This window comes from Chionomys nivalis, chromosome 7, assembly GCF_950005125.1.
Source record: "Chionomys nivalis chromosome 7, mChiNiv1.1, whole genome shotgun sequence".
NCBI classification, from domain to species: Eukaryota; Metazoa; Chordata; class Mammalia; order Rodentia; family Cricetidae; genus Chionomys; species Chionomys nivalis.
The window spans coordinates 13,607,918-13,635,115 of NC_080092.1; the positions used below are offsets into that span (position 1 = coordinate 13,607,918).

General features: G+C 54.6%; 5 protein-coding genes across 5 annotated transcripts; 2 read left to right on the top strand and 3 right to left on the bottom strand.

The window, feature by feature from the left end:
* The first annotated feature begins 2,663 nt into the window (after window positions 1-2,663).
* Ciao3 (cytosolic iron-sulfur assembly component 3) lies at window positions 2,664-11,167 on the top strand. The gene is made up of 11 exons (XM_057776255.1): window positions 2,664-2,750; window positions 3,819-3,914; window positions 5,104-5,247; window positions 5,515-5,647; window positions 7,306-7,440; window positions 7,854-7,972; window positions 8,716-8,845; window positions 9,166-9,238; window positions 9,531-9,668; window positions 10,057-10,214; window positions 10,358-11,167. Exons 1-11 carry the CDS (start codon window positions 2,685-2,687, stop codon window positions 10,594-10,596), a joined length of 1,431 nt encoding a protein of 476 aa, XP_057632238.1. The 5' UTR covers window positions 2,664-2,684; the 3' UTR covers window positions 10,597-11,167.
* A 180-nt stretch (window positions 11,168-11,347) lies between these two features.
* Haghl (hydroxyacylglutathione hydrolase like) lies at window positions 11,348-13,946 on the bottom strand. Its single transcript, XM_057776256.1, has 8 exons — window positions 13,432-13,946; window positions 13,078-13,142; window positions 12,878-12,995; window positions 12,683-12,791; window positions 12,499-12,602; window positions 12,206-12,307; window positions 11,950-12,029; window positions 11,348-11,625 (listed from the first exon to the last, which is right to left on the bottom strand). The coding sequence occupies exons 1-8, from the start codon at window positions 13,534-13,536 to the stop codon at window positions 11,457-11,459; spliced, it is 852 nt and encodes a 283-aa protein (XP_057632239.1). The 5' UTR covers window positions 13,537-13,946; the 3' UTR covers window positions 11,348-11,456.
* Window positions 13,947-14,502: 556 nt separating this feature from the next.
* Window positions 14,503-17,712, top strand: Ccdc78 (coiled-coil domain containing 78). The gene is made up of 13 exons (XM_057776106.1): window positions 14,503-14,637; window positions 14,852-14,968; window positions 15,051-15,137; window positions 15,317-15,433; window positions 15,599-15,646; window positions 15,754-15,824; window positions 15,936-16,014; window positions 16,099-16,224; window positions 16,476-16,651; window positions 16,776-16,857; window positions 17,018-17,097; window positions 17,554-17,620; window positions 17,696-17,712. Exons 1-13 carry the CDS (start codon window positions 14,578-14,580, stop codon window positions 17,699-17,701), a joined length of 1,116 nt encoding a protein of 371 aa, XP_057632089.1. The 5' UTR covers window positions 14,503-14,577; the 3' UTR covers window positions 17,702-17,712.
* A 382-nt stretch (window positions 17,713-18,094) lies between these two features.
* Window positions 18,095-19,925, bottom strand: Antkmt (adenine nucleotide translocase lysine methyltransferase). The gene is made up of 5 exons (XM_057776108.1): window positions 19,604-19,925; window positions 19,143-19,247; window positions 18,920-19,060; window positions 18,514-18,564; window positions 18,095-18,359 (listed from the first exon to the last, which is right to left on the bottom strand). The coding sequence occupies exons 1-5, from the start codon at window positions 19,763-19,765 to the stop codon at window positions 18,129-18,131; spliced, it is 690 nt and encodes a 229-aa protein (XP_057632091.1). The 5' UTR covers window positions 19,766-19,925; the 3' UTR covers window positions 18,095-18,128.
* A 1,140-nt stretch (window positions 19,926-21,065) lies between these two features.
* Window positions 21,066-24,586, bottom strand: Metrn (meteorin, glial cell differentiation regulator). Its single transcript, XM_057776107.1, has 4 exons — window positions 24,347-24,586; window positions 23,747-24,147; window positions 22,883-22,942; window positions 21,066-22,803 (listed from the first exon to the last, which is right to left on the bottom strand). The coding sequence occupies exons 1-4, from the start codon at window positions 24,442-24,444 to the stop codon at window positions 22,487-22,489; spliced, it is 876 nt and encodes a 291-aa protein (XP_057632090.1). The 5' UTR covers window positions 24,445-24,586; the 3' UTR covers window positions 21,066-22,486.
* Window positions 24,587-27,198: the final 2,612 nt, after the last annotated feature.

The following is a 27,198-nucleotide window of genomic DNA, read 5'->3' on the forward strand; positions in this document are numbered from 1 at the left end:
TATTTTGCCTTTATGTATCCACAGAGGTCAGAAGAGGCCATGGGCTTCCCAAGAACTGGAGTTATAGATAGTTTTGAGTTGCCGTGTGGGTGATAGGAACCCAGCTCAGGTCCTCTGCGAGAGCAGCCAGTGCTCTTAACAGTTCACCCATCTCTCCTGCCTCATACATAATTATTTTTTTGTTTGTTTTTTGAAACAGGGTTTCTCTGTGTAGTTCTGGCTGTCCTGGAACTCAGTCTGTAGACCAGGCTGTCCTTGGACTCAGAGAACCACCTCCCTCTACCTTCCAAATACTGGGATTAAAGGTGTGTGCCACCATCTCCTAGCTCATAAATAATTTTTTAAAAATGGATCATCCTGTCTCAAATCATTATACCTGGCTGTATTTCCACCCTGTCTTTATTTTTTTATTTTTATTTTTGGGGGTTTTTCAAGACAGAGTTTCTCTGTGTCACTTTGGTGCCTGTCCTGGAACTAGCTCTTGTAGACCAGGCTGGCCTCGAACTCCCAGAGATCCACCTGCCTCTGCCTCCCGAGTGCTGGGATTAAAGGCGTGTGCCACCACCGCCCGGCTACCATCCTGTCTTTAATAGCTTTATTAAGATACAAACTCACAAAGATACAATTGCCCCATTTAAAGGGTACAATTCACTATGAGTGGTGGTGTTCTCCTGTAACCCCAGTGTTTAGAAAGCTAAATAGGAGATCAAGAGTTTGAAGTCAGACTGGGCTACTCAGTGACTGTCTCTGTTTAGGAAAGGAAAGAAAAAAAGTGTAGAATTTGGTGGGTTTTAGTACATTGGTTTTTGTTTTCTTTTGTGAAATTGCATTTATCTGTGTGTGTACATATACATGTATGCGTGCATTGGTGCTGTGCGGTACCTGTGATGGTCAGGGTTGGTTTTCTGTTCCACCATATGGCTCCTGGGGATTGAACTTGTGTTATCAGGCTTGCCAACCAGTGCCTTTACTTACTGGCTGGCCTGTAAGCCACAGGAACCCCTGACTCTACCTTCCCAGTGCTGGGATTGCAGGCACATGCCACTGTGCCCAGTTTTTACATTAGTACTGGGGTCAAACATAATTCCTTTTGTTTTTACGGTCATCTCCTCAGCCTGATTGTAAACATTCTAATGGACATTTTGGTGACATTAATGATATCACAAGGCCAGACGTGGCATCACATGCCTTTAATCCCAGCACAGGGAAGGCAGAAGGTGGTGAATCTCTGTGAGTTCGAGACCAGCCTGATCTACAGAGCGAGTTCCAGGACAACCAGGGCTGTTACATAGAGAAACCCTGCCTCAAAAAAATAAACAAACCAAAAGACATCACAATGTGCAGCATCAATTTCTGAAGACGGTTACCACCCTGATCAGAAACTTTCTCCCCAACACCCGAGACCAACTTTCGGTCTATGGGTTTGCCTGTTCTGGGCATTTTGCTGAAATGATGTCACACATGTGGTCTCTTGTAACTGGCTTCATTCACATCCACTTCCTGTAGTGTCTTCAGGGTCACCAGTGTTTAGATGACCGTCAGGACTCTGCTCTTCCTGCTGTACCAGGCTGTTGTTCTGCTGTGTATCTGCTGTGGGCCTTGGAGAATCCTCTCATTCTGCCAGCCCTCTACTCTGCTTGTTCTTAAAGGTTTTGGGGCAAGGGGAGATTGCATCACTCTCCTTCCAACATTAGAATACACGCGTGTGCGTGCACACACACACACCAAACAGAAACTACTCTCGGGCCTGATCCTGCCCTCACACTCCTGTCTTAAAGTCTCTCTCTCTCTCTCTCTCTCTCTCTCTCTCTCTCTCTCTCTCTCTCTCTCTCTCTCTCTCTCTCTCGTTGTTTCTTTTTTTGGGGGGGCAGGGTTTCTCTATGTAGCTTTGGAACTTTCTGTAACTTGCTCTGTAGACCAGGCTGGCCTCGAACTCACAGAGATCCACCTGCCTCTGCCTCCGGAGTGTTGGGATTAAAGGCGTGCGCCACCACCGACCGGCTCTGTCTTAAAATCTTTTTGTTGTTGTTGTTTTGTTTTGGTTTTGGTTTTTTATTTATTTATTTATTTATTTATTTATTTATTTATTTATTTATTTATTTATTTATTTTTTGATTTTTCGAGACAGGGTTTCTCCGTAGCTTTTGGTTCCTGTCCTGAAACTAGCTCTTGTAGACCAGGCTGGACTCGAACTCACAGAGATCCGCCTGCCTCTGCCTCCCGAGTTGTCTTAAAATCTTAACAGCGCTTGTTGATTTCATTTTGGGTAAACCCATTCCAAAGCATTCCAGTGAACCAAAGATAATTTTGTGCTCTCCTGCAAAAGATGTGTTATGATGTATCTGGGTCCTTGCTTGAAGGAAACACGGACCCCACCGCTACGTGCTGCGGGAGAGATTCTGGGGTTTCATTCTTTGCATTCTTTGCCTACACTACCCCTGTACACCACCACAATCCAAGGGAAGCACGCGAAAACTGAACTCTGACAAACTTGGTGTTTTGCGTCCGGTGGGCTGAGAGCTCAAGGCCGCCAGCAGAGGGCGCGCACCCTTTCCAAAGCTTGCCCATGGGGAAAAATGAGCATGCCTCGGAACTTGCGTTTTCCGGCAGAGTGGCGGAAGAGTCCTATCATTTGTGTCATTTTGCGACACCCGCGTGCGACGCTCAGCGACAGTGAAGCTGTCATGGCGTCGCCCTTCAGTGGGGTACTACAGCTGACCGACCTGGATGACTTCATCGGGCCGTCTCAGGTGGGCCGGCCATGGGCAAGTCGCGCAGGAGGAGGGGCCGGGCCTCGCCGTGCGCAGCGGGAAACCTCTCCCACCTGTCTCCTTTCCTGAGCACGAGACCCGACCCAGGGCCCAGGGTCTCAGTCAGTCTGGTTCCCTTCTTACCAACACAGACAGCTAAGGCCAGGGAGGGATTTCCAGAAGCTATAGGAGTATTTAGGAATGACAGGAGGGCTTAATGTCACATAAAAGGGCGTTCCTAGTAGTGTTATCCAACTTGTGATGCAGAGACACGATCGGGGCTGGACAGCCTCCACATCTGTTAGACTTCTCGTCCCAACCCTCTCTCAGAGCCAGTTTGTTCATCTTAGTGGAAGGGACCATGTTGAAGGGACAGGTGAGATGTTCACGTGGGCCACAGCCATAACTAATGTTCTTGGCCTTTCCTTGAGGATGATACAAGGGAGTCCAGATGGCCACACCTGAAAACAAGAGCTGGTGCGCTTGCCTGAGTGTTCCTTTGTCCCCAGAGCTAGTAGTCTGTAGCCAAGTCCCACGAAGAGCGGTCAGCTGCCGCACAGGCAGGATGATCTGGGGCATCTGGCCTGGGACTGGACATCTGGAAGGCCGTCTCCTAGAAGGCCACCAAGGGTCTGGAGGTGTTTAAGGGGAGGCAGAGAGACATGAAATTTCATCAGTGGCCATGATTGGAGGTGACTTCCAGATGTTTCCAAGAAAAGCATTCCTGCCTGGCCATGGCCTCTTGACACCGTCTCTGGTGGTGCTACTGTCTGACCTAGGAAGGACAGGCTTGTCGAGGGTTTCTGCAGACATTAGCTTGCATACAGAGTGAGCACCAGATCCTGCTGATCTGGACCTGGAGAGAGAATGACCTTGATGCTGTCTTCACCTTGTACAGAAAAGGGTGGGCAACCAGAGCTCAGCATGACTTCAGTGGCATGAAGGTGGTGGAACTGACCTTGGTGGTGAGCCTCACTCTGGCCAGCAGCCAGCCAGCCCTGAGGCCCAGCATCCTCCAGAGTTACCTTCCCCTAATAGAGCCTGCTTTGGGGTCTCTTCCTGACGTAGAACTGCATCAAGCCTGTGAAGGTGGATAAGAAGCCGGGAAGTGGCATAGCCAAGATCCACATCGAAGATGATGGAAGTTACCTCCAAGTGAACCCAGTAAGGAGCCAGAGGTCTCACTGCATCCCTGATGGGGGTGGTGGCGGCTGGGGTGTGTGTCCTGGGAGGCAGATCTGAAACACACCCCATCCAGTCCCAGATCTGGCCACCCTGAAACTCTCTGCACCTCACCAGCCTTCTCACTGCTCACAGTCACCATGGGGAGCTGGGAGGGTGAGTAGGGATGCCCAGGTCGGCCAGCCTGTCCTGTTCTGCACTGGGCAGTGAGCGCTTTTGTGGAGATGGGGATTTTTCCCACCTCCCCTTGCCCCCTATCTCTAGTAGCATAAAACTTTGTGGTTTTGGCCCCTCAATCCGCCTTTAAATGAAAGCTAACCCTGACTAGCTGCTCTTTGTACTCTAAGGAATTGCTCTGGAATCCCATGCCCCACTGCACTGAGAACCCTGAATCGGGGCGGGGCCTAGCAAGGGTCTGGAGAATGAGTGTGCAGAGCCCTGTGAACAATGGAGAACAGGATCCAGCTGTGGCAGAGAAGGCCAGCTGTTTGTCCACAACAGTGACCTTGTGACACAATAGCACCAGCTAGACCCCAGTGCACCAGGAGGCCCTGGTTCTCAACAAGGGGTCCCATGGATGGAGGGACAGAGGAAGGAGCCCATCACCATTGTGCTGGGCTTTAAGGACAAGGGGCCTCATCTTCATGGTGCTGCTGCGGCCGGGCCTTGGGTCTCTTGGTGTGGGTTAACCTCAGGTTAGGGCATTGGTGCAAAGCACAGGCTCAGAGAACAGTTCAAGGGACTTCTAACCCTCCAGCCTTACTCCTCTGGTCAGTTTGGACCCCTGTAGCTCACCCGCCCTATCTCAGACCATTTCTGCATCTGTGGGAGAGTTGAGGGGCTCAGGCTGAATTGAATCTACTGTCCTGAAAAAAGAAAAGTCAATGAAAATGAAGAGTGGGTGGCAAACAAATCGCCAGTCGTCTCTCCTGCTGCCTGTAGCTGATGTGAATGGGAGTCGAAAGGCTACTTGGAGCCGGGCGGTGGTGGCACTCACCTTTAATCCCAGCACTCGGGAGGCAGAGGCAGGCAGAACTCTGTGAGTTTGAGACCAGCCTGGTCTTCAAGAGCTAGATCCAGGACAGGCTCCAAAGCTACAGAGAAACCCTTGAAATGACTGCCCTGCCCATCCCCCACAAGCCCCTGTGCTCCAGATTCTGCTCACCTGCAGGATGGAAGAACCCAGAAGCTGGAGAAGGCCAAGGTGTCCCTGAATGACTGCCTGGCGTGCAGTGGCTGTGTCACCTCCGCAGAGACAGTACTCATCGCCCAGCAGAGTCACGAGGAGCTGCAGAAGGTTCTGGATGCTAATAAGGTGAACAGTGGGATCAGCCCCAGCAGCCCACAGCGTACCTCATGAGGGGAGACTCACCTGGTCCGCCCATCTGGCTTCCCGTGACTCCTGCATCTTTAGGTTTTTGCTCCTGCGTCAGTGTTCTCTGACACTAGAGTGTTAGACCTGGGGCTTTGGGTTCTCAGTGTCAACATGGCCGACTTGGTGCGGCTGATGGCATCTGACCACAGAGGCTGGCCTCTGGCTCTCTGTACGAAGCCTGCACAGCCAGAGACTTTTGCATTACAGGTGGCAGCACCCGGTGAGCAGCGGCTGGTGGTCGTTTCCATCTCACCCCAGTCCAGAGCATCGCTGGCTGCCAGGTTTCAGCTGGATCCCTCAGACACTGGCAGGAAATTAACTGCATTCTTCAAAAAAATAGGTAGGTGCAGAACCTTCGGAGAGCCCAGAGCGAGGGCGGCTGGTGTCTCCGCCCCCAAGGCACATGTCACTCACCCTGAACTGAACGTCGGGGCAACACTCCTTAGTTTGACTTCAGTGTGAAGTTTCACTCTGATGGTTGAGATCAGGACCTTAGGGGAGAAGCCACCTGAGTTCCGAAGCCACCTTGGTTCTCTGGGTGTTTTATAGTTACTTGATTCTTTTGGGTTTTGTTGTTAGTGTTTGGGTTTTGGAGACTAGGTCTCAGATGACTGGTCTGGAGCTGATTCCCCTACCTTCACCCAGTAAGGCTTGGAACTACATGCACATGCCACCTTTGGGTTTGGGTTTTGGTTTTTTTGTTGTTTGGTTTTTGAGGCTCTTACTTTGTAGGCCTGGCTTGCCTGTGTGATGCAGGCTGGCCTCAAACATACAATCCTCCTGCCTTAGCTTCCCTAGAACTTGGATTACAGATATGCACTGCTGTACCAGCTTCGGTTATTTATTTACATATTTAGGTGTGTGTATGTGTGGGTCACAGGACCATTTTCAGGACTTGGTTCTCTTCTTTCCACCATTTGGGTGGCAGGCATCAAACTCAGTCAGTTTTGACAGCAGGACCTTCCCTTACTGAGCCATCTCACTGGCTCTGGTTACTGGTTCTCAATGTTGTCACAGCTGTGTGTTCTGCCTTGGGTCAGCTTTAGCTGACCTCTGTGCCGGAAATTGGGGTGGAAGAGGACATGGGTGTTTAGAAAGCCCCCCGCTAAATTGGGGTCCGAGTACCAGAGTGACCCAGCAGGCCATCCTGGGGAAGTGGAGGGACTGGGCATGGACATTGATGGTGTCACCTCTCCAGAATGCTGCTCCCATCTGTTAGGAGCAACTTATTGTCCACTGTGACCAGGAGTCTCTCAGGGGACACCTATGCTCTTGTGTGACACATGTGTATGATGAGGCCTGACACTTGCTGTGGTCCCCAGAGTCCTAAGAAAAGCCAGCGTGGGGGTAGGTGGTTCTGAGAAGAGAAGAGCATTCAGTCCCGCATCATCCAGGACAGTTCCCAGTCGTAGGGAGGACCGAAGAGCCAGGAGCACAGTCTTCCACTGGGGTCCTCAAGGAGCTTCAGCTTCCGGCTTAGGGCAGGCGGGCAGAAGTCTACACATGTCACAGTGATGGAGCGGCTGTTGAGACACATCTGCACAGTCCATGCAAGGGTGCATATGGCCATACAGGTGGCCCCAGCCCTAAGGGACATGGTCATCAAAAGGAAGCCAGTGGATAAGGCAGAGATGTCTGTATGCACCGTAAGTTAGACCAGAGGAGGCAAAAGCATCCAAGGGTTAAACCCTACTGGTATGAAAGACATAAACACATTCAGGATGTCGCCAAGGAGAGTACGTTCTTTAGGAATTCAATATAGGGGACAGTGGTGGGGCCACTAGACAGCTCTTGGGTCATTTAAACAGCAGGTGCTGTGCCTGGTAAAACAGTGCTTCCTAGTGTGCCCATAGAGATGACATGCTATGGCACCACTGGGTCAGAGTCCTGCCTTGGCCTGTGGTCTGCAGTGCTGCTCCACTTAGGACAGAGGTGTCGGGTGCTAGTTTTCACTGTGGTTAAGGCTAAGGCACATGCTCACCTTCCATCGCCTTCCAGGGGTACACTTCGTCTTCGATACCACCTTCTCTAGGAACTTCAGCCTCTTGGAGAGCCAGAGAGAGTTTGTGCGGCGGTTCCGGGGGCAAGAGAACTCCAAAGAGGCCCTGCCCATGCTGGCTTCCGCTTGCCCAGGTATGTCCAGATCACCAAGTTAGGACTCCAGAGAGGCCTTGCCCATGCTGGCTTCTGCTTGCCCAGGAATGTCCAGATCACCAAGTTAGGACTTGATAGACTGACAGCTTGTCAAGGAAAATGGGAGTGATGGGGAGGGGTTATCTGGAGAAGGATGGAAATGTCAGTACCTAGGAGGTACCTAAGGCCAGGACATCACCTGCAGTCACCAGTTCCCATTGGTGATCACCTAGATGCCAGCCTTCCTCGTGACAGTGATGATGGGAGGAATGTTTTAATGCCACAGTAATTTCTTGTATGAATCGGTCCACCCCCAGAATGTCATGTCACTGCCAAGAGGGGAAGAGCTGTTTGTGAACCACCCCCAGGCCTGCCCCATGCACACCCCAGACCTATTTGTTCCTTTGCCTCAGGCTGGATCTGCTATGCTGAGAAGACACATGGCAACTTTATTCTCCCCTACATCAGCACAGCCCGGTCCCCACAGCAGGTGATGGGCTCCTTGGTCAAGGACTTCTTTGCCCAGCAACAGGTAAGAGGACTGGGCGTCCCCAGGCAACATAGTGAGTAGCAGCCAGCTGTGACACGGGAGTGAGAGATGGACTGCTGGCTGGCCAGTGATCCTTTGCCTGTGGCCATGGCACCTCTGGCCGTGTCGAGGTGACTGAAACCTAGCAGTAGCTGCCAGTGGAGTAGGCTTGGCCCATATCAGTCTCGCTCAGCCTGTCAGGCACCAGGGGCCCCACTTCTGATATGAAGGCACTTCTCACGTGACTCCCCGTTGAGGGAGCAGGGAACCAAGGGCTAGAAGCACAGTCCCCAGGCTGCTGGGTGAGCAAATCAGATCTCACTTGAGGTCGTTTCTAGTGAGTCATGGGACCCGGCCTGAAGAGACCCACTGATGGAGGACGAGGAAAGGGGGTGGCTTCCATTGTGCCCGAAACCACGAGCACTAACATCAACCCTGTGCGTCCCCTCTGCGTGTGCATGGCCACATTTCCCTCGAGTCTGTGTTGTTTCCACTGTGACCTGTCTGTTCTTTCAAAGGCACTGAGAGCCTATCTCCTCTGCTGCCGCTGGCTGTTAGGGACAGAAGCAGGAGAGAATGTGTGACCTGGTCACAGGGTGGCCGTGGACAGAAGCAGGAGAGAATGTGTGACCTGGTCACAGGGTGGCCGTGGACAGAAGCAGGAGAAAATGTGTGACCTGGTCACAGGGTGGCCACTTCCGAGCTTGGTTCAGATGGGACTGAAGCTTTCGGTGCTCTCTCTGTAGCATCTGACTCCAGACAAGATCTACCATGTGACTGTGATGCCCTGCTATGACAAAAAGCTAGAAGCGTCCAGACCTGACTTCTTCAACCAGGAGTACCAGACCCGTGACGTGGACTGTGTCCTTACAACAGGTGCAGCCACCCTGCAGATCTCTGCCTCTGCGGTCTCAGGGCTCCCCTCAAGCCAAGCACTGGAGTCCAGTAGACAGCAGGGGCTTCCCGCAATGTTGCCCAGGGTCCTATGACCAGTGGAACCCCAGTATCGCATCCTTGCTAGTTCAGAAATGAGTCTTGAGGGCAGGCAAGGTCTCCCCGGCTCCCTTTGCAATGCTCCAGGCAGGAATGCCTTCCAAAGGGTCTGAAGAGGCTGGCTGGACTCTCCATCCCAACACAAGCTGGCATGACACTTGGCATTCTGAGACCAGCTAGAGCATGTGCTGTGTCCTCTGCAGGAGAAGTCTTTAGGCTGCTGGAGGAAGAAGGCGTCTCACTCGTGGAGCTGGAGCCTGTGCCCCTGGATGGCTTGTGAGTTGGTGGTGGGGACTGAGAACCTTTATTTGGGATCAGATACTGCCTGTGGGGTGGGGCAGTGTCTCGTCCCCTCCTTTCTACCCAGGCTCCTTCTGGTCGACTCCAGACCTCCCCACAGCCTGGCTGGGGCCCAAGAGTGGCTGAGTTACAGTGTCAAAGCAGAGCCTGCTCTAGAAGCCATCTGAGCTTCCCAGGGCCACCATAAGAACAGTTCTTAAGGTCTGACTACAAGGGACTTCAGCTGTATTGAGCCCCAGCCTCCTGCACTGACTCGCCCCTCTCCCAGAACCAGTAGTGTGTCTGCTGAGGAGCCCACCAGCCATCGGGGTGGTGGCTCAGGAGGCTACCTGGAGCATGTGTTCCGGCACGCGGCCCAAGAGCTCTTTGGAATCCACGTGACAGAAGTTACCTACCAGCCCATGAGGTTAGCAAGACAGGCACTGAAGTGAGCCTGGGGGAAAAGACCCCTGGATCCCTTCACACAAGTGGGCCTCCTCTTATGAGCGTGAGCGATATATGCAAGGACCAGCAGGGGCCTGGTGTGGGGACAGCCCCTGGGGCTGGGCTGTCATTTCTTGCTAGGCTTCATGGCTGCCCTGTGCTAGTTAAGGAGATCAAGGTTGGGGTGAGGTTACCTGGTGGACCCAGGAATACAAGTTGTATCCCCTTCTCCATCATCCCTTCCCTGCCTGCAAGCAGAAGAGGGCAGAGCCATATGGTAGTGTGCTGAACCCCAGAAGACTTCTGCACCTGGACAGGGACAGGTTTGCATGGCAATGTGAGGTTTCCCAAGCCCGCTCCTATACTTTCAGGAATAAGGACTTCCAGGAGGTGACGCTGAAGAGGGAAGGCCAGGTGCTGTTGCGCTTTGCTGTGGCCTATGGCTTCCGCAACATTCAGAACCTTGTGCAGAAACTGAAACGAGGCCGCTGTCCCTACCATTATGTGGAAGTCATGGCCTGCCCTTCAGGTAGTTCTTCACAGCATAGCACAGCAGCCTGCCACCAGTGGGAGGTGGAAGGGTTGGGCAGGAGGGGGGCTGTCCCCTCTCCACACCTGGGGTCAGGGAGCTCACCCTGACTTTCCACCACCGTGCCCTGTACTCTGCCCCAGGCTGCTTGAATGGAGGGGGCCAGCTTAAGGCTCCAGATATGCAAGGCAGGGAGCTCCTCGAGCAAGTGGAAAGACTGTACAGCATGGTGAGGAATGAGGCACCCGAAGATGCCCCTGGGGTCCAGGAGCTGTACCAGCATTGGCTGCAAGGTGAGGGCTCCGAGCAGGCCAGCCGCTTGCTGCACACGCAATACCACGCCGTGGAGAAGACCAACTCAGGCTTCAGCATCAGGTGGTAGGAGGCCTCGAGAGTCTGAGAACCCCAGGGGCCAACTCCAAGACTCCCAGAGACCATGTGGGTATCAGCAACAGAGAAGACACCAGAGAGCTTCAGAACTCGTGGAGAGCCACACGGATGTATTGGGTTTTGTGCTGAAGTGGGACACTGGCTGCACATGGGTCCTTGAGCACATGACTGCGTGCCTCTGGTTGGTAATGTTGCCATGGCCTGTGCACTTCCGACTCCACACTGAGCTCTGCGGAATGGGAGTGCAAGCAGGATCCGGGGAGCTGAGGAGGCTAAAGGTTCAATGAGGTTCCAGAATCTCTTCTTATGGCCCAGGGCCATGGGCATATTCCCTGCCCTGCCCTCTGGCTATAGTAGCCTGCGTATGAGGTTTCCTTTCTGTGGCTAACCCCTGAAGCTACAGTGTGTAGGGCGGGTGTCAAACCGGAACCTAGTGGGGCACCTGCCTGTTCGCTAGGGCCTTGCTGTCTGGACAGTCTGTCAGCACCAAGCCTGTATGGCCGTGAGAACCGTAGTTGAGTCTCACTGAGCTTGGCTCTCACCCAGCCTCACCACTAATAAACAGGTCTGCGACTCTGGAAGCATCTGCTGTGTGTCTGGCACCACACTGGGCCTTGCCAAGTTTTATTCACCCTTCTCGGTCCCTGGGACATGTATGTCTCAGGGCCTACAACAGCCCCTTCAGAGATTCTGCTTGTGTGGCCCCATGAGTGGTAGAGAGAAGGAAAGCACCATTTGTTGGTTCTTCAGAGCAGGGTGGCAGGGCCTCAGAGGAATGTTCTGGAGGCCAGGGTTCCAGTCAGCCTGAGGTCAGGGGAAGGGGTATGGAGACAAGCAGTCTCCACCCAGGGCTCATTTTTCCTGGGGTGTACTCAGAAGTCCCCACTGCAAGGCCAGGAGTGCCCGAACCTGGGGCTGTGGTGGCTCCAGAGCGAGCTGGAAGCGTGCTCGCTCCCTGCAGAGCACCTCCAGGACCTGGGCTGCTGCCACCTGGCCTGTGAACTCACGAACTGGATCCTCTCTGCAGGGAAGAGTATGCTGGGGAATTGTGGGGCTGGCCAGCTGCCCATAGGGGTGGGGCCCAGCAGGGCAGTGGATGGAAGGAAGAGGGCCCTTAACAAATGCCCTTCCCTGGTGCCAGGGACATTCAGCTCAATAAATAGTCCCCAGATACTACTAACTACCCAAATGACTGCCAAAGAGGCCCCAAGGATGCCAGGCTAGTCCTGAGACTGCCCCATGGGGAGACTCCAGCTGGCAGTGTGCATAGCCTCTTGAGGCTGCCCCACCCACTGGTATGGCTCAGGCCCCACCACAGAAAAGCCCAGGGCACAGCCATACTTACGTCACCCTCAGGAAAGGGTTGTACAAGAGCTCCTCGCCCAGTGTCGAAGGCACAGTAGGTATGTCATCATCATCCCTCTTCTGCAAAGGGCACAGGCCCCTGATCACCGCTGGGCCGACAGCTGACCAGCCACAGGGAGACTAGGGTAGGTGACAGCTGGAGCCAGCAGAGGTGTCATTCTGACTCTCCATGACTTCCCCCAAACTTCAGGAAGACTACCGCCCCACCCCTGTTTTGGAGCCAGAAATGGATGCACCTGGGCCCAGGACAGCTTGGCTCGCACATGGTTGTTGCAGGGCTCCACCTTCTGCGCAAACTCAAGATTGCTCAGCGTATGCTCATGACCACAGAACACCTTCTGTAAGAAGAGGGAGCTCAGTGAACATAGATCGCCCCAAACTGAGGGAGGGGCAGGCACGCACCCCTAACCTAGCATCCAACCCACCCGGGTCCACACCAACTTTACCAAAGCAGGACAGGCACAGAAACATAGGTTGTACCAGGGAAAACTCCAGTACCAAGCATGTGAACCCCACAGAAGACTCTCACCGTCTGGGGTGGTAGGGTGCCCAGGGTCTTGGTCAAGCTCTGGTACATCTGCTGGGCAGTGTCCTCCAGATGCCAGCCACAGCCTGCCACTGACAGAGCATCCCCTAGGGAGGAAAGAGGGTCAGAAGGGGTAGGGAGGGCACAGCGGAATTGCATAAGTGGGTGAGTCCAGGCTGCAAGGTACCAGAGAAGAGGGCTGGTGGGTCCGGGCATTCATCCTCCCACAGGAAGTAGCACATGTGGCCAGAGGTGTGGCCTGGCGTCAAGAGGCACCGCACGTGGATGGCCCCAAACTGCGATGGTGAGGCATTGGACCTGTGAGGACTGGTGGGCAGGCCCAGGTCAGGACCCTCCCCACCCCCTCTGGGTGCATACTTACCTGAAGCTCCTCCCCATGTGCCAGCCTGCGGGTTAGTGCACAGATGCGCTCATCTGCTCCCATGACCGCCAGTCCTGGCTGCAGGTGCACCAGTTCTGCATTTCCACGTGTGTGGTCCCTGTGAAAGTGCAGGGGCCTGGTCAAGTTGGGGTGCTAGGGAAGGAACATGCCTTGGGCCTGCGCACATACCCTCTACTCACCAGTGGTGATGGGTGGTCAGCACCGTGGTCAGAGACACCCCCTCGCGGCCTGCAATCTCCAGCAGCTGGAAAGGATGAAGGTGTAGTGCCCGTGGGCCACCCATCCCATACTGGAACACTAGTTTCAGGGCTTAGTTCTACAGGCAGGCCCAGGACTCAGAGCAGCAAGGGTTAGGGGAAATATCGGGCAGACAATTACAAGAACTGGAGCACTATGAACATCAAAGGTAGCTGTAACTTCCGGGGAGCCCAAAGATAATACATCAAATGACATAAAACTATAGGGGTCCGGTCGGGTCTGCTCCAACCAGAGTGGCAGGGAATCCCTTGATGGCATCCTTTGTCGGTCCTCACCCTCTTGGGCACAGCCACATCCACAGCCACAGCCTCCCGTGTGTGCTCCTCAATGATCAGGTACATGTAGTTGTCTTCAAGTACCGGGATGACTTTGACCTTCATGGTCGCAGACCTCAGCCAAGTCCGCACCTTCTCCAGAAGAAGCAACCCAGCCTAGTGAATCCCTTCTCTTGAGCTGTACAAGGTGGGTCAGACACACACACACACTGGGGGTACAAAGAAAGAGTTGCTCCGCTGCCCAAGATCTTCTCAGAGGACCCACTTCAGATCCAAAACTCAGGGGCCGGCGCCCCTTGTACCAACTTCACCTTCCCCCAAAAGTTACACAGTAATGCGGCTTCTCTTAGCTCCGCCCCTGGTTCTGCCTTCCTTCACAGGCCCCGCCTCTCTCAGTTACAGTGAGACCCCCAAGGTCTGAGTCGACCTCATTCCCTTCTCACCCACACATAAGCCGCCAGTCTAGCGTCCCTGACAGATCGTGGCCGCTGCCCACTACACTCCCCCTCTCTCCGGCCGCGACCCTGAGTGCTGCCGACACCTGACAAACGACTGCAGGAATTGCGCATGCGCAAAAGAGAATGCAGGCACCGATAGAGCACAGTGTGGGATGGTGAGCTTGCTCCAACCCAGCATCAATAAAGGGCACCTCTTCCAACTTATCCTTCCTGGTGCCCAGGTTGAGCTAGTTCGTGCGATCTACTGCCCCTGATTATGTCTGCTTCTCTCTGACAGAAGGGTGTGTCCAGTTTGTTCACCTGCTGGTGTGAGTTCTGCTGACACAGGAAAATAGTTAAAGAGTCTGAGTTACAAATCCCTGCAGGAGGTCAGAACATCCCGCATAAAGACAAATAGTGCCCACAATTGCAGTACAGGCTTGGCGTCGTCTTGCACTTCTGGATCCAACTGGCCTGAAATAAACTGGTTGCCTTTCTGTATTTCCCAGATGGCATGGGGCCCCCATGAAGGAGTGGAAGGTACAAAGAGTTGAGCACTTCCCTCTTGGTGAGCACTGAACGGCCTTGCCCTTCCTTGTAGGCAGGATGGGTAGTCTCTAAGATCAACAGAGGCCTTGGCAACACTCACAGCAACAGCCAGGAAGCAGGTCACGATCGGACAGGTCCCTAGCCAGGATTCTTCTCCACTATGGAGTATGTGGCAGCCCCAGGCCCCAGGCCAGGTGCCCCACTTCAAGTCACAGAGAACGTGAGTCTTTCCAGAACACGGATGTTGCCTTGGGGTCCTTCCTTTCCTTCACAGACCAGAAGGGAAGAAGTCCCTGGATCTCATGTCTGTTCCTGCCCAGGGAAGGAGCTGACCTTGTTCAAGAGGAATGTCATGCCTCTATAAGAGTGGGGTCCACAGCCCGGGCTGGAGACCCCCTAAATGTGTGTGTGTGGGGGGGGGAGTGCCTTCCCAGGTTGTTCCAGGAACTGAGGATTGGCTGCCAAGAGTTTCTGGACAGCCCCCCTGGGCTACCGGCCTGGAGGGAGAGTATCAGACAGATCCAGAGCCGAGTGAGAAACAGCGGTTGCAGGTAAATGTGGGGCTGTGGGGTTCTGTAGGAACAGGGAGCCCACAAAGCCACTGGCAGCATCCCTCACCCTGGTTACCCACAGATTTCCAAGGAGCTAGTTGACCTTCAGATTGCAACCCATCGCCTTCGTGAACAGCATGAAGCTGAAGTCTTCGAGCTGAAGAGGGAAGTGAGTAGCCAAACAAGCTATGTGTGTCAGCCTGGGTGCACCCAGGACAAGCAGCACTAAGGGGTTCAGATGCCCGGGAATAAACATGCACTTTGTGGGCTTGTGCATATGCTCCTGCATGAATACCCGCTTGCTGCAGTGGTCCAGCAAATAGCCCTGCTCACCCTTGTTGTCCACAGGTTCTTCGACTGGAAAGTCGGGTGCTAGAGCTAGAACTGCATGGAAACGGTGACTGCCGGGGACATGGGGTCCAACCAGCAGCCAGTCCGGGGCAATACAAGGTGCCACCACAAGAGGTCAGTGGAGAAGCCCAGGCCTGAATGTGTCACCTACAACAGAGTCCAGATCACCATAAGCACGTAGAGAGCTGGGCTGGGCACCTCCACAGGGGCAGTGAAACAAGTATCTGCTACCCCCTCCCTCCCCCCTCCCCTCCCCTTGCTTCCCTTCTAACCATAAAGGTGCAGCTCAAGCAAGACAGACTCTCTGAGTCTGAGACCCCGAGCAACGTGAGTACACAGCCACAACCTAGCACGGGAGTGGGGGTGGGGGGTGGAGGAGTGGGGGGTTCCAGAGTTTGCTGTCTCTCACACAGCCAGCTTTTGTTCACCAGCAGAAGCTGCAGGGAGAGTTGAACTGGGTCCTGGAGCATCACAGAGTCAGACAGCAGGCACTGGAGACACGAGTGTGAGTTTCACCTCGCCTAGAACCAGCAGAGCCCAGTGGCCGCAAGGTCCTTCTTCAGGGGGTAAGGGAGCGCCTCGCCCTGGCCTAGCTGTGCCTGTACTGTGTCCACAGGGCAGTCCTAGGCTGGCAGTTGCAGAGAGCCCAAGAGGAAGCCAGGGTAGCCGGTCAGCGGCTGGCTGCCCAAGCAATGGTGAGGGTTTGCCCGCCCTATGAGCCTCAAGATCTAGCAGGAGGGCGTCCTACAAACAGAACCAGAGCCCTTTGTACGTCCCAGGTGCTGTCGACCTGTCAGGATCAGCTCCAGCAGTCTGAAGCTGACAATGCTCAGCTGCAATTGCAGCTGAAGAAGTTGAATGAGGAGTATGCTGTCCGGCTGCAGCGCTATGCCAAAGAGACCGTGGTGAGCACTTTGTCAGGTTCTGTGGCAGTCGGAATGGCCTCTGAGTCTTGAGGAATGTGAGCCTGGCCTGGGCATGCTGGACAGGCAGCTATGGGGAACTTTGTGGTGCCTGGTCTCTGCACAGTCAGCTGGGGTAGGAGGTGAGGTTGGGCCCAGTCAAGTGCCAGCCTGCCCAACTCAAGCCCAGCTCCTACAGTTTGACTGCCTAACCTAATCCAAACCCTAGCTCCGTCCTATCCAATCTCCTCCAGGAGACCGCCAACAGTACAGGTCAGGCGGCCCTTCAGACGTTCCTGGAGGCCACTCTGCAGGACATTCGGGCCGCACACCGGAGCCGAGAACAACAGCTGGCCCAAGCGGCCCGGACCTACCGCAAGCGCCTGGTGGATCTGAGCCGGAGGCAGGATCTGCTACTATCCACCTGCAGGTGGGCTCCACCCTGTCCTAGGCACCCGGGGTGAGGTGGCCCCATGAGCTGCACTGTGGCTCAGCGTGCCACAGAAGCAGTCCCAGGCACACATAGATCCCAACAGGGCACATGGTACTCCCAGGGCTACTTTTGCAACAGCCGTCAACCTGGAGCCATCATCCATACATTGGGCCACTGAACTCAGCCACCAAAGGGAGGATGAGGTAAGGCTGGGGCCCAGGTGCCCGGTCCCTGCTGCCTGAAACTGCCTTGAAGTCCAGAGCCCCTGCACCACCACCCCCCAGGCCTCATCCCAAGTTCAGAGCCTTTGGAGCAGTTGGCTTTGTTCAGTCAATCAAGGGACCCCACCATGTGCTTTTACAGTATGGTCGATACAGGACACTGCTACTGTGCCCCGAGAAAGGACCTGGTGCAACTTCCAAGGAAGGCAGATCACAGCCACTGTGAGTGCCCTCCTGTTGGTATATGGGAGGTCTAGAAGGCAGGCAGAAAGAGCCAGAAGCTAAACATCCTTCACTGATTCTGCCAACCCTTGCTGCTGGCTGGGATTCTCCTATCCCTTGGACTCTGTTTGTATGGGGGACACTAGTAATCATAGGAAAATTGGATGACTACTTTGTTAAGCGTCTGATAGGTGAAACTTGGGTTTGGTGGAAGTGAAGTTTGATGACATGGCCAGCCCTGGCTTTGGGCTTCTATACCAGCTCTATAGGCTCTTGAGACATCATCTCCCAGGGACTGGGGAAGGCACCTAGTAGACTGGAGTCACTGAGCTGGCCAGAGCGTTCTGCTGGCACTGATGCTCCAGGGCCCCAGGCAGTGCTATAATGTCCTAACACCACACAGCACGTATTATGCCTACCTTGGAAACTGCTCCTCCTGCCCTCCTCCCTTCACAGGGCCTGCGATACTACATCCTGGTCCCAAATCCAGCAGAAGTTGCGGGACTTCTCCCAGGATACCCAGGTAGTAGGCAAGGAAGGATGGGGACCCCTTCCCTACACCCTGCCCTGGTTCATGGCTCATTCCTCCACCAGGTAGAGCTAGAACGAGAGCGGGCACAGCTGATGGTCCGGGCCACCATGGCAGAACAGCAGCTTTCTGAGTTACAGGAGTATGTGGATCAGCACTTGGGCAGGTAAGCTGGGTATGACCCCAGGGCCCTGGTCTAGGTGGAAGGGAAAGAACCCATGGCCACACACATGATTGGTCTGATCATCCCAATCAGGTACAAGCAAGAAATCCAGAGACTGAGGAAGCTGGTGAAGACAGGAGATCCCCAGGGAGTTGAAGCTATGCCTTCCTCTAGGCCCCGGCGCCCAAGGACCCGGAGTCACTAGCTAGCAAGTCTCCCAGAGGCAGCACAAATCAAACCTCTTCACAGCCAGCATGGCATCTGCTGCACACCCTATCCCATGGAGTGATAAGTCAGGATTGAACCCAGAGTCTTTATTGTATCCAGTCAACCAGCCTGTCAAACAAAAGTCCTAGGGATGGAGATAGAACTGGACTCTGGGATGGCCTTGCTGGGCACCCCACAAGAAGACACAGCTGGCCCAGCACCATGGACATCATAGGCCCAGACTCTGTCCACGCCCTCACCCACCACAGCTACAGGCTGCCAGGTGGGAAGGGGGAAACGTCCAGATACCACACGGGCCCCTGCAGGTAGCTCTTTTTGCAGCTTATCCTCCAGCAGTGGGAGCTGTAAGAAAGAACAGGAAGGAGGGGGGCACAAGAGCAGGTAAGAAAAAGCTGCCCCATCCATGTAGGCCCAGAACCTATTCCAGGCATCAGAGCAGCCAAGAGCCAAGACTGTAGCCCTGACCTCCCAGCAGGACAGCAGACCCAAGACCTACCACACTGGGGGCCAGGAACACAGACACATTGTGACAGTCTCTGAGGCTCACCTGTGGGAAACAAAGATAGAAGCTGGAAGGCATGGGGTCACTGAGCTCCGGCCTCCAGCCCACCCAGATATCAGATATGGTAGCACTCAGAGCATAAAATCTGGGAGATAAAGGTATTGGAGCTAGGAATGTGATTCAGTGGGTAGAGTGCTTGCTAAACATATACAAAGCCCCGGATAAACTAGGTCTGATGGTGCAGGCCTGTAATCCTAGCACTCAGGAGGTAGAGGCAGGAATTCAATGTTATCCTGGGCTACATAGTGAGTTTGAGATAAGCCTGGACTAGAGACTGTATCTCAGAAAAAAATAAAATTAAATTAAAAAAAAGAAAAGAAAATGAAGTTTGACAGGTTACCTTCCAGAGATCCTTCCGATGGTAGCAGACATTCCCAGAACAACCAGCCCTCCAGGCATGCAGCCGTGCAAGTCCCACAAGCCACGGGTTCAACTCATAACCCACAGCTGGACGGAGACCACATTGGTGGGCCGCCAGCACCTATGAGAGCCAAGAGTGTGGGACCTGGATGTAAGGAAGGGGCCACCACGGGAGGGACAACGAACAGACACACAGGCCTTACGATCCTGCCATCACCAGAGCCTAGATCCACCATTTTTCCAGGGCGGCCTCGTAACAGCGACAGCACGTGCTCAACCTGTCGGGCACTCGCACCAATGTAGGGCACCTGAAAAAGGAATTTGGTGGGTCTGAGGATACAGTCGCCCAGACTGAAGCACCAGGTTGAAGACCTTTGCGTGCCTACTAGCTTTCCTTCCTTAGCTATCTGCCACACCCAGTGCTGCCCCACCCACCCTCCTGGCACACCACTGCCCATAACCCGTCAGTAATTCAATCCTAGCTTCATTTATATACCCTTGGTCATGACGACAGGCCCAGGCCCTGCAACATAGTATTAGTTCCACCCCTCCGTGTATCCATATGGTCCCTCACCGTAATTGGTCCCGCCCATCTTTACAAGCCACCTACAGTAGCCTTAATCCCGCCCATTTATCTCGCACTAGTTTTGGTCCCGCGTCGCACCTGCAGCTTTAGGGGCACGCGGCGGAAGCCCGGCTGCAGAAGCAGCGCCCACACGGTGTAGGCAACCAACCCGGAGCCTGTCGCCACTTGAAATAGCTCCAGCAAACTCGGCCGCCTCTCGCGCACCGCAGTCAACGCCTCGGCCGGGTCGTCGTGATCCATGGTCGAGAGACATGCAATTCAGAGCCGTCCCTCCCAAGCCTCCCCCCCCTCCCAGCCAAGGGAGGCGGCTGCCCTCCCGGTTACCGCCGGCCTGAGCCGTAGTCTCTCTGCTCGGCGCCTAACCCAGTCGATTGCTTTAAGTCTAAGTAGAAGCCGGTATCAAACGCCGGAAGTGGAGGGGGACCGTCCGTTTCGTCCGTCACTCATTCTTCCCCGCCCAACCGGGCGTGGCCCCTCCCGTGGGTTCCGGGTGATGGTAATTGAGTCCCAATGACCCAGGCGATAGGCGAGCCGTAGAGAGTTTGCCCCTCGTGGGTCTACGGTACAGGATCTACAGCGGCTAGCCTCTGGGTCTACCCTGCAGACAACTATATGGAATCTCTGGTCTGGATCCCCGAGACCATACCGTTCCTCCCGCGCAGCCCCGGGTTAAAACCAGGGCCACTGTAACTGGAAGTCATTCTCTTGTGGATTCTGCTGACCAAGGCTTTCTGAAAGCCTACCAAACACCCATAAACAACCCACTGAGGACATCCTTCCACTCACTCCGACAGTGACGACAATTAGGAGGAAAATAGAGGGTGTTCTGGGGTCGAAGGAGAGGGGCGGGTAGATACAGACAGATGTAGGCTCTCTAGTGAGTGTGGAGGGAGGGGGCCGGATGTGAGAGGCTGGGTGCTGGCAGCTGGCCCAGCCTGGGGTGAAAGACAGCCCAGGAGCCCGGAAGATCTCCTTCCTTCAAAAATAAAGGGTTGAGTAACTCCTAGTAAGGCCCTGCATGGAAACAGATAGAGCCTTGAGTCAATCTGTGGGACCCCGACCACCCACATTAAAGCCAAATGGCCGTAAATGTCAGTTCCTCCTTGTCTATGCAGTCCTGGCCTGATTCTCAACTATCTCTAGTAGAGACCGTGATGACTTCCAAACTGAGCGTGCCCATGACCACCACCCTGTCCCCCAGGTGCAGTGTTTTCCTCCAAAACAAAATGGAGGGCGTGTGTCCCAAGGCAGCAGGAGTATGCGTAGTCTGTGGAGAGAGGCTCTGTTCTACCCAGCTCAGAATCTGGCCACTGGGAGAACTGGAGCGTGGCCCTCCCCCTCCCACACACTGAATTCTAGACAGGGTTGCTTGAGCACAGCTATTCTTGTCTGCTGCTCCTGCCTAAAGCACCCAGAAAAGCGCTGGCAACTCTACCTGACACTGGCACCCACACAGAGCCCCCCACCCCCCAGTCCTCTGGTCCACACAGGTTTTCCCAGGCTAACTCCTGTGATTTTAGTCCACCTGCTCCCACACACACCTCTCCCGTCCCTGCTTCCACTTTGGGGGTCTTCATCACTTGATCCCTGGAACAAACACGAGGCCACTGGCCCAGTCTTCCCCTACACCCAGATGGAAAGGTGCCAGGGTAAGCCCTTAGCACTTCATGGAGTTTGGGGAAATGAGAGCAAGTAGCAGGAAACCAGTTCTGAGGCAGATGGTGGAAGAAAATGGCATCACCTGCTCTCCAGGAGAGATCTCTTGCCCTCATCGCCCCTCCCACTCCATAAGCAGGCAGGCTAAGTACTGGTGGCACGCTCTCTGCCCACCCCCAGAATACAGAGGTGTGATTTAAGCTATCTGCCTATAAGCATTCCAAGGTAGCCATTCCAGGGCCTATATAGGGTGTGTCACCACCAGGTACCTTCAACTGGCACAGTCTGGAGCAAGGAACCATACGTCTGGTCCCTACCCAGCCTTGCCCCTCTCCCAGCCTGTTTCCTACCAAAGAATGAACAGCCCACTGGGACTGATGATGGATGAAAGCCTTAAAGGGGGGGCATGCAAGGACAGAAAGCCATTTCTGGACCCACTCCACTCCACTCAGCACTGGAGCTGAAGCAGTTTCTCAGAGCCATGAGAGAGAGGTGGCAGGAATGTGCTTGGTTGGGGCCTGAGAAACCTAGTGCACACCTCACTTAAGGGCTTTCAGGCCACAGGCTTTGTCTGTCCAGGGTCTCACTAGCCCTTTACAAACTGAAGAGGCCCAGGAGGAAGGCAGGGACGGCAACAATGGGGCCAGCGGCGGGAAGCAGTCCTTAGAGACCCCATTGTGCACTTATCCCGCCGGAAACGAACAAGCGGGATCCTGCAACGGAGACCCCACACCCTGCAGGCGCTTTGCCATGTCTGGATGCTCAGCACGTCGCAGGGGCCTCCGGACAGAGGGGCTCATTCTTCCCCAAGGGCGGGACCAGGCCAAGGATGACTGTATGGCTCACAACGACCACGGAGGGGAATGGCACACCGCCAGACTACAGCACTCCTCCCTAACGAACCTGGTGCAGAGCGGGAAGTGATGTCTGTCTGCTTGCCCCCCAGGCCACCTAAAGAACCCCAAGTAGCCCAAGTCTTGAGATTTTCAGCACTTCTGCACTCATCCCTGGGAGCACCCTGGATTAGAGGAAAACAGACTCATTGGTCAGCCGGATCAACAGGGCAGGCAGGTAAAGAAGGGCTAGGAGGGCAACAAGGGGGGAGAGCAAGTAAAGGGAGGCCGGAGCAGAGCTGGGTGTGTCACAGAAGACCAAGTCTACAACAGCTAGTGTCATCCAGTTATTTAGTATTCTATCAACTCACTGCGGGTACCAGGATGCTGTCTGAGCCACACCCTTCCTACCACCCCTCCCCAGTACCCCATTCCCAGAGGAAGGTCTGGCGGGGACTTGCTCCCAGGTCTCTCAGTCCAGTGCTACCTCACATGGGTTGAGGTGGGCTGTAAGGGCAGCTGTATAGACACGGCTGAACTCTTGGAAGCGGGGCGCACAGCCCAGCCAGGCTTCACCAAATCGGCTCCAGCCCATGAAAAGGAAGGAGCCTGGGCCAGGACGCACACCGCAGCGCAACGGGGTACGAATGGAGGTCTGGCCCAGGCCCTCGGAGCCCTCTTCCTGGAACAGGGGCAGTGTCTGGCGGACGACACGGGTGGCCACCACAGTGATGACTGATTCTTGCAGCTCCATGTCATGGGTGACCCCATGGATGGTTCCATGGATCACTGTGAAGAGACACGGGGGCTAGTGGTGGGCACGGGAATGTGGGCAGACTCTAAGCTCTCCCGCAACAGGAATACTCACCGAAGTCACTGGTGCATGCAGCCAGAAGGAGCTCGGCATCACTGCAGGGCCTGCAGGCACCTAGCATGCAAGGCAGGTCATCAGCCAGGCCTGTGCTCTCTCAGCACAAGCCCACAGCTCCTCCCAGCAGGCAAAGGCTCCAGAACCCTTCTCCCAGCAACCATACAGCCTGAAGACAGCAGGAGTCATGGTGCACCCTGCAGGCACATGCCTACTGACGGACACCTCGGTGCCTCACGCACATTCTTGCACACCCATCTCGTAAACCCATACCAATGCCAAACAACATTCTATGACCTCTCAGAGTTGCCTCCCAAGCCCAGCTAGGGTGGCACGACAGTCTGGTGGACTCTGGTTCTGGGGTTCCCCAGCTAGGACAGAACAGAGAGCCATCCCCTGCAGGGTCAGGCTGCAAGATTCAGAAGAGCAAAGCACTGGGCCTGGTGCCCTGCAGGGAGGCAGGGCAGGCGTATCCATGGTGACAAAGAGGCACACTGGACTTTTGTTGGCTGGGCTGGGGGAGGGGAGGAAGGTCACCACCAGGCCAGGGAGCCCTGGACAGCTCTGGCCATAGGCTTTGATTCTACCCCAGTACACCCCTTCCCCCAACCCTCCAGACACCAGAGGCCCAAGGCTGGCCTCTCCAGCATTTGCTCCCTCTTGCTCTTTCCCTAAAATGAACCCTGGGGAGGAGGAAAAGGAGGAAGCACTTCCAATCCACCTCCCTATGACCTGGATGCCACTCTCCAACAGAATGGTCTCTGTCAAGCTACGGATGGACCCTCTGTGCAGCGGGGTGTCAAGACCTGGTTAGAAAGCCACTTCCAGACACCAACCTTCTCCTCGGTCAGTCTGGTCACTCACCATCTACACCAGGATCTTGGGCCTGGGGAGGCATTTCTGCACGCTGGTCCTCATGCAGCTCGAAACGAAAGGCAGCAACTCTGCGGCTGATGTCGCGGTGTGGTGTGGCCTGCAGGAAAAGGGCCCGGCGCTCGCGGGGACCCCATCGCACGCAGCGGCCGCCAGCCAGGTCTGGGCCCTCGGCCAGTAGCAACTCTAGGTTGCCGCCCATCCGTTCAGCGAAGACCTGGGCACCAGCGAAGGGCCGCGTTGGGCGCAGACAGACGATGCTGGGCCGCGTGCCCGGATCGGGGCTGTCCAGGGTCAAGCGCAGCGCCCCGGCTGGGTACAGCCACTCGACAGCGCCCTTAGTACAATCCAGGGTCAGCTGCCCCACGCTGCCGGGCTCCTGGGTCAAGCCGCTGAGGACAGGACGGTGGTTCTCAGGCGGGTGGCCCTTGTTCCCCTAGGCGGCTCACCCCCTTTCCCGCAGCTACCAACACCTGCGTCCACTCTGTGGAACAGGACGTTGAGGTCTGTGCCACCTCAGTTCCCAGTGGGAGGAAGGCCCCCAATACAAGATGAAAAAACCCTCCCCACAATCCCTCCTGAGGACCGTACCTGCCCCTCCAGCTGCAGCGGTCCTCGGAGTAACCGGCACGAGCAGAGACGGTCAGGAGGCCGCAGCATAGCGCGCAGAGAAGCACGGCTACCGGCATGGTTCGGGGACGCGCCGGGACCTCGGGCTGCTGCCCCGGGAGGGTCGGGGCCGCAGCGCGAGTAGTTCGCGGTGCGGCCGCCAGGCCCGGCGCGTCCCCACAACCGGCGACCCCTCTGCGCAAACCCCTTTGAGCTCCCCGGACTAGGGGGGCGGGGCCTTTGCTCTCGGACCAATCGCCACAAGCTCCAGAACTTTCCGCCAATTGCAGTGCCCTCGGAGGGGCGGGGCGGACTGAAGGCGGGAGCGTGGTCAAGGGCTGCGACGGAGTGTGTGGCGTTCCTCTCTCTTCTTTGGACAATCCCCAGTACCCTGGAACCTTTGGCGAGTGGGTGGGAGTGGCTGTCGACTAGAATCTGGAAAGCTTCTCAATTCATTTGGCCTTCACTGGACGTCAGTAAGATTGTCCCTTCCTGAGAGAGAGAGTGGAGTCTGCAGCCAACATCTGAACACTGGTACCCTGCTGCTGGTACTCCAGGGAAGAGGAATTAGAACACCTGTGTCCCTGCGTCCCATAACGGAAGGTGCAGAGGGTCCTGACTAGCCTAGGGCCTGCGTGATGAAACTAAGCCAAGCCTTGGATTTGGGTAAGAGGAAGAGCACCGGCTAGCTATGGAAGGAGCAGTGTGGGTTGGGTGGGCCTCCTTCTGCACTATACTTTTTTAGAGCCACCTGCACATTAAGTAAATACCATGAAAAACTCTGTCACTGTGGAGACCTGCCTGGGGATCCACAGACTGGAAGCAAAGCCTGGAATTATTTGTCCTTGCCAAAGTCGAGAGCAACTGAAACAGAATCTCAAGGATAGCCAGGAGGCCTGGGGATAGGGCTAGGTTATACAGTGTTCATCACTCAGGCATGAAACCCTAGGCTTGATCTTCATAATACTGTCAAACTGATTGTAGTGGGCCGTGCCTCCATCGCAGAAGTAGAGGGAGGAGTGCCTTGGACGTATGTAGTGTATTGAAGGCCTGTCTGAGCTACCTGGGACCCTCCTAAAAGGAAATGAAAACAAAGAAAAACAAACACAATCTGAACCCCCACCCCCCACCAAAGAGAAGCACTTCTTTGGAAGGGTAGAGAGGACTGAAGTCAGAGGGAAGCCTTGGAAGTCCCTGAGGATCTCTTTTCCAACTCCAGGACTCTACCTCGGTATCCACTGTCCTCCTGGTTTCTTTTGAAACCCTCCAGTTGGCCAGGACCTGGACTCAGGGACAGATGAGACCCAGTGGTCTCATTGTTGGTATCAGTTAGTCCTGCTGCCATCTTCCGGAAACACTAACTACCCTGTCCTTGACTCCTAGGCCCTCTCAGACTAATAGGTGGTACAGCTGGCTTCTTGCTCCGGACAAGGGGGTCAAAAGAAGGTATTATAATAGTCAAAGGTGAAAGTGACCAGAGCCTTCTTGATGTGTGTGTGTGTGTGTGTGTGTCCTGTAAGAAACACTAAATAGCCAAATAGCTGGGCAGTGGTGGTGCACGCCTTTAATCCCAGCACTTGGGAGGCAGAGGCCTCTCTGTGAGTTCAAGGCCAGTCTGACCGACAGAGCAAGTTCCAGAACAGGCTCCAAATCAACAGAGAAACACTGTCTCAAAACAAACAATACTAAAATAATATGGATTGGAGAGATGGCTCAGTAGTTAAAAACACATTACTTCAATTGCAGAAGACCTGAGTTGTGTTCCCAGCACCCATATGGAGAGGATCACAACAGCATGTAACTCCAGCTTCAGGGGAATAGATGACTCTTGTCTCCACAGGCACAAGCATTCGCATGCATGTGCATTATGGTCACACACATACATACACCAAAGTAAAAAATAAATCATAATAAAATATTAAAAAATATCACTCAGCCGGGCGGTAGTGGCGCACGCCTTTAATCCCAGCACTCAGGAGGCAGAGGCAGGCGGATCTCTGTGAGTTCGAGACCAGCCTGGTCTACAAGAGCTAGTTCCAGGACAGGAACCAAAAGCTACGGAGAAACCCTGTCTCGAAAAAAAAAAAAAAAATCACTCAGCCTGATGAAAGTATAGCAGATGCCAAGGCATTTACAGAAGGACACAGGACACCTGGGTCAGCTGTGGATGTCCAGGCCTAAGCACTTTGGTCATTCTTTGGCGGTCTCCTCAGCCCAAGCCTCTGAGGCAGATAGTAGTCTGCAGGCGCCCTCTAATGGTGATATGGGGCATGGGTAAGCCAGTTTCAGAGACTTGGCTTCCTACCCTAGCTCTCTTCTAGAGGCTAGCATCCTAGCAATAAGAGGGACTCCAAAGGGGTAACCTGGTCTGAAAGAAGTTCTCATCTGACCTGAACCTCTGTATTAGACTTGTCCGTCCCCATCTTTATCTCTAAATAACACACCAATGATTCTATCACCAGGGGAGAAGAGAGGACAGGCGCGGCTTCTCACAGCTGTCACGGGAAGGCACACTGAGCATCATTAGCTATGAGAACGCTGATGCCCATGGACATAGATCCCAGAAAGCCATGACTAGCCTCATAATCCAACATACCTAGTACAGGTGCGTGTAGATAGATACCCAGAGTAAATGAGCAAACAGAGAAATGAGGGCATCTCAAATCTCAGATAACCCTGACTTATGCTCAGCTTGGGGGTTTCCTTCAGTGTCTTAAAGTTTAGTGCTCTTACCTTAGGAACAAAGCCAGAACAAAATCCACAGAAGGAACTCAAGTCAAACAAGGGCGTACTTCAAGAAGTTGGGAAATGGCGCATGGAAGCTTGCGGCCTCC

Coding starts and splice junctions, on each gene's coding strand:
- Ciao3 (XM_057776255.1), top strand. CDS start 2,685: ATGGCGTCGCCCTTCAGTGGGGTACTACAGCTGACCGACCTGGATGAC. Junction 7,441..7,853: donor GCTGGCTTCCGCTTGCCCAG/GTATGTCCAGAT, acceptor CCTTTGCCTCAG/GCTGGATCTGCTATGCTGAG. Junction 7,973..8,715: donor ACTTCTTTGCCCAGCAACAG/GTAAGAGGACTG, acceptor CTCTCTCTGTAG/CATCTGACTCCAGACAAGAT.
- Haghl (XM_057776256.1), bottom strand. CDS start 13,536: ATGAAGGTCAAAGTCATCCCGGTACTTGAAGACAACTACATGTACCTG. Junction 12,792..12,877: donor CACATGGGGAGGAGCTTCAG/GTAAGTATGCAC, acceptor TCACCATCGCAG/TTTGGGGCCATCCACGTGCG. Junction 12,603..12,682: donor CCCACCAGCCCTCTTCTCTG/GTACCTTGCAGC, acceptor TTTCCTCCCTAG/GGGATGCTCTGTCAGTGGCA.
- Ccdc78 (XM_057776106.1), top strand. CDS start 14,578: ATGGAGTATGTGGCAGCCCCAGGCCCCAGGCCAGGTGCCCCACTTCAA. Junction 14,638..14,851: donor CACTTCAAGTCACAGAGAAC/GTGAGTCTTTCC, acceptor GTGCCTTCCCAG/GTTGTTCCAGGAACTGAGGA. Junction 16,225..16,475: donor GCTATGCCAAAGAGACCGTG/GTGAGCACTTTG, acceptor AATCTCCTCCAG/GAGACCGCCAACAGTACAGG.
- Antkmt (XM_057776108.1), bottom strand. CDS start 19,765: ATGGATCACGACGACCCGGCCGAGGCGTTGACTGCGGTGCGCGAGAGG. Junction 19,248..19,603: donor GCGTGCCCCTAAAGCTGCAG/GTGCGACGCGGG, acceptor TTCCTTTTTCAG/GTGCCCTACATTGGTGCGAG. Junction 19,061..19,142: donor GCTCTGGTGATGGCAGGATC/GTAAGGCCTGTG, acceptor TGGCTCTCATAG/GTGCTGGCGGCCCACCAATG.
- Metrn (XM_057776107.1), bottom strand. CDS start 24,444: ATGCCGGTAGCCGTGCTTCTCTGCGCGCTATGCTGCGGCCTCCTGACC. Junction 22,943..23,746: donor CCAAGATCCTGGTGTAGATG/GTGAGTGACCAG, acceptor CTTGCATGCTAG/GTGCCTGCAGGCCCTGCAGT. Junction 22,804..22,882: donor TGCATGCACCAGTGACTTCG/GTGAGTATTCCT, acceptor GTCTCTTCACAG/TGATCCATGGAACCATCCAT.